We start from the raw sequence: 10808 nt of genomic DNA, 5'->3' as shown, positions 1-10808 counted from the left end.
CGGTCATCGGTGATTTGGATCACGGCGAGTACGACTCCATCAACCTCGTTCATTGGAACGCTTCCGCTCGCGATCTACAAGGGTATGTAGATGCACTCCTTTCCCCTCGTTGCTAGTATACTCCATAGATGGATCTTGGTGAGCGTAGGAAAATTTTAAAATTCTGCTACGATCCCCAACACCTTTCCCTAGTCCAATACGGACCAGTCCATGGGAAAGGGGCGCGGCCACCCTTGAGGCCTTTCTCTCCTTTCCCGTATGGCCCATTAAGGCCCAATACGAATTCCCGTAACTCTTCGGTACTCCGAAAAATAACTGAATCACTCGGAACCTTTCCGATGTCCGAATATAGCCTTCCAATATATCAATCTTTACGTTTCGACCATTTCGAGACTCCTCGTCATGTCCGTGATCTCATCCGGGACTCCGAACAATCTTCGGTCATCAAATCACATAACTCTTTAATACAAATCGTCACCGAATGTTAAGCGTGCGGACCCTACGGGTTCGAGAACTATGTAGACATGACCGAGACACGTCTCCGGTCAATAACCAATAGCGGAACCTGGATGTTCATATTGGCTCCCACATATTCTACGAAGATCTTTACCGGTCAAACCACATAACGATATGCGTTGTTCCCTTTGTCATCGGTATGTTACTTGCCCGAGATTCGATCGTCGGTATCTCAATACCTAGTTCAATCTCATTACCGGCAAGTCTCTTTACTCGTTCCGTAATGCATCATCCCACAACTAACTCATTAGTCACATTGCTTGCAAGGCTTATAGTGATGTGCATTACCGAGAGGGCCCATAGATACCTCTCCGACAATCGGAGTGACAAATCCTAATCTCGATCTATGCCAACTCAACAAGTACCATCGGAGACACCTGTAGAGCACCTTTATAATCACCCAGTTACGTTGTGACGTTTGGTAGCACACAAAGTGTTCCTCCGGTATTCGGGAGTTGCATAATCTCATAGTCATAGGAACATGTATAAGTCATGAAGAAAGCAATAGCAACATACTAAACGATCAAGTGCTAAGCTAACGGAATGGGTCAAGTCAATCACATCATTCTCTAATGATGTGATCCCGTTAATCAAATGACAACTCATGTCTATGGCTAGGAAACTTAACCGTCTTTGATTCAACGAGCTAGTCAAGTAGAGGCATACTGGTGACACTCTGTTTGTCTATGTATTCACACATGTACTAAGTTTTCGGTTAATACTCCCTCCGTCCGGAAATACTTGTCCTCGAAATGGTTGTATCTAGACTTGTTTTAGTTATAGATACATCCATTTTATACATTTCTAGGACAAGTATTTCCGGACGGAGGGAGTACAATTCTAGCATGAATAATAAACATTTATCATGATATAAGGAAATATAAATAACAACTTTATTATTGCCTCTAGGGCATATTTCCTTCAGGAGGCGCCAACCCACTCCCGCAGCTGGCCGGTCCAGACGTACCGGTCGGTTGGCTCGGCCTTAGGCGTCTGGGGGTTGAGCGACGGCGGCACCACACAATCACCGACCGCAGAGAGGGCGAGGGCCTCCGCCAGCCTTGCCTGGTAGTCCACCTCCTCCGCCTCCGCCTTGAGCCGCTCGTCCTCGATGGGGGTCTCCATGGCCACCGCCAGCGCTGCCTGGTATGCAGCCTCCTCCTCCGGCTTGACGACTAGTGGAGGCGGGGGATTTGTGTGGTGGTGATGCACGCCGAGGCGCCATTGCTCCTCGTTCTCGAGGGCAAACCAGACCTCCCAATGGGGAGAGTCTGACGCGTACTCCGGCATCTGTCGCTACTCCAGGGACCGGCGCCTACGCACCTCTTCGGCGTGTGTCCGCTGCGACCGCGGCACGCCGGCACCGGGATCCGCCGCGGATCGAGATGCAGTCATGCGGAATCATCACGTCCGGGTACGACAACTGCTGCCTGAACTCCCAGCGCCATCGCGCTTGCTGCACCGGAATGTGCAACCGCTGCCTCGCAGTACGGGCTGGCGTTAGCGACGGCGGAGGAGAAGAGCGCAGGAGGATGAAGCGCCGGGGGTGAACTTCCCCTTGCCCATTGCTAGGGCTTGGTTGTCGCTGGCGAGGTCTCCCCCCCCCCCCCCCTCCCCCCGCACGCGTGGATTTTTTTAAATTTTCAAGGGGGAAGAGGACTCCCCCACCGCGCGGATTAAAAAGGACGGCCTCCCAACATTTTCACTGGCTGACGCGTGAGACATGTGACTGCGTTCAGTCGTTGGCCGACTGACATGTGGTGCCGTGGCGGACAACAAGGGACGCGCGGCGCGTCCGCTTCCTGTCCGCATCAACGCATTTCAGACCAAATTTGAGCTTGAAATGTTCGGCGCGGACATGAAATGAACACGTTTTTTATTTAGTGAGTGTTTGGGCCGGTGTTTTGATTCACGATGGCCTAAACGGACATGGGCGAATGAAATGGGTCGCGTGGTTGGGGTTGCTATTATAGCAGCAGCTGGCTCACACAGGAACGGGGCGACGCGTCCGGTAGCACACAGCCGCTGCGTGCCGCCCCCGTGCTCGCCGCCAAAACAGTGCCAACGCGGTGCAAGCTTTGGGCGTGTCACGAACTCACGATAGACAGATTCTCCTTCCCGGGCCAGCAGCATTGTTTCCTTGCTAGCGCGCGTCCTCTCTCTCGCTAGCTAGCTGGTTCCCACCGCCGCCCGCTGCTGCCGCCGGGCGGTGATAAATCCGTGTGTACTCGCGAGGAAGCAGGGCTAGCTCACGGGCTTATCTACTGCCTCCGTCATGGATCGAGGTCGGAGGAGGCAATGGGGCGTCGTATGCTCGGCGCTGCTCCTGTCGGCGCTGCTGGCGGTCGCCTCCGCGCAGTCGCCGTCCCCGGCGCGGGCGCCCAAGCCGGCACCGTCTCTTCCCGCGGCTCCGCGGTCGGCTCAAAGGCCGTCGTCTCCAGCCGTGCCGGCGCCCAAGCCCCCTGCTGCGTCGCCGGCGCCGAAGCAGACACCTAGCCCTTCGGCCTCGCCGGTGCCGAAGCCGCCGGCTCCGCGCGCGCCGGCGCAGGCGCCAAAGCCATCGTCTCCAGCTGCACCCGCGGCGTCACCGGTTCCAAAGCCACCCACTCCACGTGCGCCGGCGCAGGCCCCAAAGCCGCCGTCACCCCCACCCCCGGCGTCGTCGGCACCAAAGCCGTCACCTGTCGCCCCAGCGCCGGCTCAAAAGCCGTCTCCTCCTACGACTCCACCACCACCACCACCACAGAAACCATCTGCTCCTCCGACTCCACCACCGGCTCCGACACAGCCTCCGACGAACTCATCCCCGCCGACGCCTTCATTGGCTCTGTCGCCCAACTTCTACGCCGCCTCCTGCCCGAGCGTGGAGCTGGCGGTGAACGATGTCGTCAGGTCGGCCTCCACCTTGGACCCTAGCATCCCCGGCAAGCTTCTCAGGATGGTCTTCCATGACTGCTTCGTAGAGGTATGGATTTGGAAAGAAATAATAATATATTGCTACTCGTCTTGCATTTGGGAGATGTGTTTTGCTAGCACTGCAACCATGCATTGGAGCTCACTACATGCAAACAAATGGTGACAAATGTGTGTGTTCTGCTCATATATTCTTATTTTGATTTAATTTCACATGTCCATGTTCTAGATCTAGGCTTCAATCAATCAAGTTATCTTCCGGAAAATCATCCTGTTGTGATGTCATTGGAGCATTGCCTCATCAGTTCTTACTATCTTGAGCAATTGTGATATTTTCCATGACCATGATCCTTCACCTCTCTTTAGTAAAAGAGAATTTGCTTTCCCCCTTTCCATATAGTGACCAAAGCCAAATGGTTGTGCCAGACCAGTTGCGTCCTTTAGTTAGTAATAACACATAATGTATTTTCAAAACATTCGTTCATCGGAATGGTCTAGGCTACTTTTGCTAATTTGAGCTGGTTAGGTGCATTATTCAGACCCAAAACTTGAGCTATCATACATGTCTAATAGTCGCCAATACACCACCAGTCTTTGGCATCTTGCATATGTGTAACCGACATCATTTTACACACATGCATGATGAGTTTCAACTTTCTAACCTTTTCCATCTCAGGGATGCGACGCGTCGGTGCTGATCCAAGGCAGCGGCACGGAGAGGACCGACCCGGCGAACCTCTCGCTCGGCGGGTTCAACGTCATCGACGAGGCCAAGAGGCTGCTCGAAGCCGTGTGCCCGGCGACCGTTTCTTGCAGCGACATCATAGTTCTCGCCGCGAGAGACGCTGTCACATTTGTAAGTAGCACTGCAACCACCCAAACCCCATTGCTCCCGTTAACTTTGCTGCAGCATCTGCTTTCCCTTGCTACAATTCTCACATACTATGATTTTCCTATTTGGTTTGGCCCTCTGAGCAGTAGTACTTGGTGGTGAGCATAGGACATCATAAACTCCGCACTGAATGCCGCACGGATTAGATCGTGTAGCGTACGGTGGATCGAGTGGTCCTGGTCCCGTATGCGGCAATGGCTAGTTGAAACATAGGATTAGCGGGCCTGGCTAATGAAGACATACAGATACGATGGGGAGAGAGGCCCTGGGCAGCTTAGTGAACATAATCCCAGCTTATGACTGGGACCTGACCATTTGACATTTGTGCATGATCAGTATGGCACATGATTGATGGTCCCAGTTAAGGGTGAGCATGGGGAAGTGCAAATGTACATAGGTGGAATTCTGAAACTTCAGAGCAGTTTGTGCTCTGAAGATTTACTCTGCATGACTGCATTTGCTAATTTCAGGCCAATAGAGTTGCGGTAACATCCACATTCACCTGTAGCCTCACTTTGGTACATACTAAATGACCATTTCTACATACCACATGTGCATGATCGCTTGATCAGTATAGCACATGATAGCTGGTCCCAGTTAACGGCGATCATGGCAAAGTGGAAATGGACATAAATGGAATTCTGAAACTTCAGAACAGATGTACTCTCAGAATTTACTCTGCATTTGGTAGCACACACCATTCCCCTATAGTTTCACTTTTGACACATAGTAAATGAGCAACTGAATTAGCCGCATGTTTTGTTCTGGTGCTCTTGCAAGACTAATCTAAGCTCTTGGCTAAAACAGTAGCTCAACTTGAAATTATCTGGACTTAGCTGACAAACATACAAACAAGACAACTGAACTGATGCTTAATTTCGTGTTGTTCCAAACCAGACCGGAGGACCGTCGGTGCCGGTCTCCCTCGGCCGACGTGACAGCCTCGTCTCCCTTGCGTCCAACGTCCGAGCAAACATCATCGACACCGGCTTCTCCGTCGACGCCATGGCGGCGAGCTTCGCCTCGAAGGGGCTCTCCCTGGACGACCTCGTCACCCTCTCAGGTACATACAATACAAACTCTCCCCAGCTAACATCACTTGCCTACCTAGACTGGTGATATCATCTGCAGCTTTGATTGAACTGACGGCGTGCCTCCGGCGTGTGTTGCAGGCGGGCACACGATCGGGTCGGCGCACTGCGGCACGTTCCGGGAGCGGTTCCGGCCGGACGCGAACGGGAGCATGGTGCCGGTGGACGGCACGATGAACGCCGAGTACGCGACGGAGCTGATGCGGGCGTGCGCCGCGTCCGGGAGCGCGGCGGTGGGCTGCGACGACGGCTCGGCGGCGGCGTTCGACAACCGCTACTTCAGCAACCTGCTGGACGGGCGCGGGCTGCTGCGCACGGACGCGGTGCTGGTGCAGAACGCCACGACGCGGGCCAGGGTGGCGGCGTTCGCGCAGAGCCAGGACAGCTTCTTCGGCAGCTGGGCCGGCTCGTTCGTCCGGCTGACCAACCTCGGCGTCAAGACCGGCTCCGACGGCGAGGTCCGGCGGCTCTGCTCCAGCGTCAACGGCTGAACCGATCGGGCATGGGCATGTAATGATGTAACACAGAATACATAGGGGGATCGAATGTGTTGAGTAGCGAGCTGAGGATGAGGTTGATTCGTTTTGTAGCTGATGGTGATCGGGCCTTCTTTGCTTAGGCTGCATGTAATAGATGACGGCATGCGTTTTATCTGCGACCAAAAACATCAGAACAGGCACGACGAATTAATACTTGGTTTTTTAAACACGATTTGTTACCAAACTCCGTGCGGAAATTCATCGTGTGGCGGTGCAGTACGCGTGTGAGGGATGCAGGATTGAATGCAGCAGCCTGCCGACAGTACCCATGGACTGACAGGCCACGCTCTGAGCTTTCAAAGCCGTCGACGGGAGTGTCGATGGGCCCCTTCCAGCATGGTCATACTACATAATTATGCCCAGTTTGGGCTCTGTGCTTGAGTAGTAGGGCTTGCTACAGTACGATGCAGCTACATGGGCCGCCGGTAGAGACGTCACGGACCGGAACGGCCAGAAAGAGTAGAAGAGGAAGGATCCAGCAGCGGCGGCCGAGATCGAATGGGCCATTGCCTACCTTTGTTTCGGAAAGAAATGTTAGTGCAGCTGGGACTGCAACCATCGGCTAAAAAAACAGCTTTATCTAAAAAGAAGACTAAAAAAACACGAAAAGAAGGAAACAAATTCGACGTGCTAGGCACCCGCTGCCCAACTCCAGTCTTTCAATCAGACAATGAAAAAAAAAACATATCACAATCCTAGAGCTATTCGTGCAATCTAGAATGAAAGCAGAAACAACAAGCTACCAACAACACGAACACGTTACAACAACTAATCCCTTCGTCCCATAATATAAGAGCGTTTTTTATACACTACTAGTGTAAAAAACGCTCTTATATTATGGAACGGAGGGAGTATTTGCTTTCCACCCCCACAAGCAAGAAACAACCTTCTCACATCACACTTTGGTGTTTTTGCACTTGCAGTTCCCAGAAGATCTTGGCTCATTATGAGCATAATTGGTTTGATGCCAACAATTGGCATTGTCAATACTTGGCAAGCCAACATTTGACAAATCAAAAATTGCCAAATGTTGGCAATTTTTTATGAGGTTGAGAAGAAAAGTTGGTAGCCAACAAATCACTAGCCAACATTTGGCATGCCAACTTTTGGCATCGAACCACATGCTTTATATTTGCACCGTATGTTGCAACACTTGTTGTCTCAAAAATCGTAGGATTCTCAAATCTCCTGTTTAGACATGCCCAGTAGTTAAGCAAATAACACACATGGATGCATGCTTAAATCGTTGCCTGCGCCACTCTCTCGGGGCGGATTGTGCGAATCCTAGCCACCACCACCCCAATCCTTCCCACCTCTATTCCTCCTATCGACGTCGTTGTATGATCCCGTCGGCCTAAGTCCAGGCGACCGGCGGTAGCGGCAGAGCTTCCCCTCGTGCTGCGGCACATGTCCCCGATGGAGGGTCGCATCCCATCGCAGGGTCGGGCAACAACAGCATTCTTGTGTCGTTTTCCTACTTGTGGTGTTGTCCTGAAAACTTCGCCTTCCTGGAGTTGAACGTGCGCGGCGCTATGATTGGCAAGTGTTTGACCGGTGGTGCAAAGCTGTTGGCATTCGAATTGTGGGGCAACGATGATGGTGGCATGAGAAGTTGGCTCGCCACGACTTCTTCGTCGCCCGCCTGTCATGTCCCTCTGTTTGTCATTGTGTTAGCAGTGAAAACGGAGTTGCACGTCGAGAGGTTGCTCGCTAGCAACAATGCCCTCTGAAAGGTAGGTTCGATGTTTAGCAATCTTTGGTGATCGCAACAAGCAATGTCGAGGCAAGATGTGCTTATTTCTCATGCGAGGCTCGTCACCGAAGTCATAGATGCCTAGTCCTCCACACCCCTGGCCGATTATTTGGCATAGCCGACAGGGGTCTCATGCATCCTTCGCGGTAAAGGCTCTTGGTTGGTCATCTGTGATATAGTCTGAGTTGCTTGCATGGTGAGAGGTGTTGGACATGACCTTTGCTGGAACAGCCTTGCTAAATCTCAGTCGACTGAGACTTGGTTTGCTATACCCGTAAGATTTTACATTGAAATCCGTGCAAAAAAATCTTCTTAAATTTCTTTTTTTTCTTTCTTGCATGTTATGTCACTTGACCGAGACTTGGTTAAATCTCAGTCGACTGAGACGTAGCCACACCCTTGCTGGAAACCTCGACAAAGTTCTTCTCCTCGGTGATGTGTGGGGATCTTTATGGTCTGGAGTTTCCGGTTTTTGTGGGCATGATGTGTTGATTTTTGCCCGATTCTCAGACAATTAACAAGGCAATTTTCATCTTAACTAACAAATAAGACCCTAAAGGCTTTGGTTAGAAAAAATAGGGCATGCATGGTTTGGTATCAAAACTTGGCCAACAAATGTGTTCACACGCAAAAAAAATGATGCTACGCTAAGATTTATCTAAAATTTGGCAACATTATGTAACGTTGGCAACAAAAGTTGACAACCCATCAATCGCTAGCCAATAGGCTAGCATCAAGCCAAACATCATGGAATGTCGCCAAACATCATGGAATGCCGCTTGTAGTGGGGATTTGGCGACATTCCATCAACAGTTGCTTGAGGCGCATTCAGGTTGCCTAATATACTCGAGGGAATTACACAAACCACCAAGTTTGGGTGCTGATTTTGCACGAAACATCTACTCCACGGATTTTGCTGCACAAAACACCACACATAGGTGTAATCCGTTGTAGTTAGGTCTAATCTACGGTTTAGATATGTTAATGTGATTTCTGATGGGTGGGTCCCACTTTTAAGTGCGCCCATGAAAAAAAAACAGCCACGACAACGATTCAACTATAACTCTCAATATCTCGCAAACGTTTGGTCCAACTAAGCTTAAATATTTCCAGATTAGTATTGGGTGCACATACGATTTACTAAGAAAATCCAAACCTTTCATAAATGTGAAATTTTGAATCAAAAAACTGAGCGAGCCAACTAAAATTGTCGATATCTCCCGGACATCTAGTCGAAATGAAATATTCCCAGATTAATGCTGGCTAAATCAATGGTTTACTATATTTTTGAACCATTTTTTGAAATGTCAAATTCTGAACAACTAAAAATTCTAATGTCTACCAAGCAGTTGGTCTAAATAAGCTGTGTTTTCTAGAATGGTACTGGATACATGTGTGATTTACTGGAATTTTCTTGTATTTTCCTGATGAATGGGCCAATCAAAACTATGATCGGAGGTCGTTAGTTTGACCTGCTGGCTGATGTGGCCGATTTTCTTTGCCATGTGCGCATTTGCAAGCGGGGCCAACTCGTAAAAGATCACATCAACGTACCTAAATGCCAAATTATCCCCAGTTGCAATTTACGATTTTCCATGCAACAAACCGTAAAGTATGTGCTTTGGTGTAACAGTGTAAACTCAACACCAATGGTTGGCGGTTTATGCGATTTCGTCCCCAAAACATATATAGCATGAAAACCACCCCCTCGGATAGAATTGAAACAGTGCCAAAGCAAAGCCCCGCCGAATCAAACAGTTGCAGACTGTAGCATATTGTGCAAGAAAAAACGCGCAGCATAGGAGAAGCCGGTGCGTGATAATAGAGATTCGGATTCCACGTCCACTCACGGACTCATGAGCGAAACTTGCAGGCAACTTCCGGGCTAGCAGACGCTTGTTCCTGGCCACTTGCTTCCGGTCTGTGCCATCGACACGCGAGAGGAATATACATGCACGGCCGCAAAAAGAAAAAAGAAACATACATGCACGGCCGCCATCGGCGGAGAGTGCGAGCCAAGCACTCGATCCCCGGCCCAGCCACGCAACCGCTGATTCCCGGTCCAACGTGTGTGGAGAAGACGAGACCGGAGTTCAGCTCGGTGCATCCATCTATCTACACTACACGCGTCCGGCCGGGACGGGTTTCTGGAGGCCGGACGGGGGAGGCTCCACGTTTCCTCGCAACAAAGCCGTGGCTGCGGCGGCGCAGAACAAATCCTCCGAGCATCATCTCTCGGTGTCGGTCAATGCGTTTTGGAATTTGATGCGGTTGCAAGGAGGTTGTGGAATCTCTCACGCTCTTTCTCTGCGGTTGGAAGGAGATATGGATCAATGGCTGGACGGCCAACATATTCGAACTCCTGTTGGTATCACATCATCACAATGCAAATTTCCGGTAAACAGCGACAACACGTAGCAGAGACAAAACACCAGCCGCGTACTTCTCTGCCAAAGAAAACGAGAGGAGAAGAAAAGAGAGAAATTTCTTTGGATGGTGAAAAAGATATTAGCGAATATGCCAAGGGAGATGCCTCCCTCCCCCGTGCGGTGCTAAGACAAAGGTGGCCGGCCTTTTTGTTCACTTTTTTAAAGCAGAAAGGGGGCCGGCGAGAAACAAGACGGCTTGGTTGTAAAAAATTGCCTTGCTTTGAACGATGAGAGTCGGCGCAAAGGAAACGGCGGCATATCGGCAAAGCCTAAATACAGTCGTCATCACGTGATAAAACGATCGGTACCCGACAATCGTTCGGGGAGCCGTCGCTCTCGCACATATCTCCGCGACGGGTCACGCCATCATCCATCAATCTTGTGCATCCCAAAAGATATAGATACGCAACAACAAATTGGTTGCCGCTCTTTTACTTTTTACGCCAAGATTAGATGCGCACACGCACGAACGAACCTCAGTTTTGTCAAAATGTTACTACCTTGAATGACTCACGAGGCCGGCACTGGCACCTTCCATTTCAGTTGGAAAATGCAGCCGGAATGAATTGTTGAGGCACCGAGCCGCCATGCTGAATTATTGGAGTGGTTGCACGAATCAGAAATGCAGAAGATAATCTCAGAAACACAGAAGATAAGGATGAAGAATCAAATAGG

The 10808-nt window shown here is 50.5% G+C and overlaps 1 protein-coding gene across 1 annotated transcript; it reads left to right on the top strand.

Annotated features, from left to right (window-relative positions):
• Positions 1 to 2525: 2525 nt before the first annotated feature.
• LOC109775251 (peroxidase 46) lies at positions 2526 to 6118 on the top strand. Its single transcript, XM_020334000.4, has 4 exons — positions 2526 to 3481; positions 4106 to 4285; positions 5219 to 5384; positions 5494 to 6118. The coding sequence occupies exons 1-4, from the start codon at positions 2792 to 2794 to the stop codon at positions 5901 to 5903; spliced, it is 1446 nt and encodes a 481-aa protein (XP_020189589.1). The 5' UTR covers positions 2526 to 2791; the 3' UTR covers positions 5904 to 6118.
• Positions 6119 to 10808: the final 4690 nt, after the last annotated feature.

This window comes from Aegilops tauschii, chromosome 2 (assembly GCF_002575655.3).
Source record: "Aegilops tauschii subsp. strangulata cultivar AL8/78 chromosome 2, Aet v6.0, whole genome shotgun sequence".
Taxonomy (NCBI): domain Eukaryota; kingdom Viridiplantae; phylum Streptophyta; class Magnoliopsida; order Poales; family Poaceae; genus Aegilops; species Aegilops tauschii.
This window is presented reverse-complemented; position numbering and strand designations above follow the sequence as displayed.

Bases quoted from the DNA above. Each gene is read 5' to 3' on its own strand.
- LOC109775251 (XM_020334000.4), top strand. From the start codon at position 2,792: ATGGATCGAGGTCGGAGGAGGCAATGGGGCGTCGTATGCTCGGCGCTG. The intron at 4,286-5,218 runs GTAAGTAGCACT...GTTCCAAACCAG, and splicing joins CGAGAGACGCTGTCACATTT to ACCGGAGGACCGTCGGTGCC. The intron at 5,385-5,493 runs GTACATACAATA...CGTGTGTTGCAG, and splicing joins CGACCTCGTCACCCTCTCAG to GCGGGCACACGATCGGGTCG.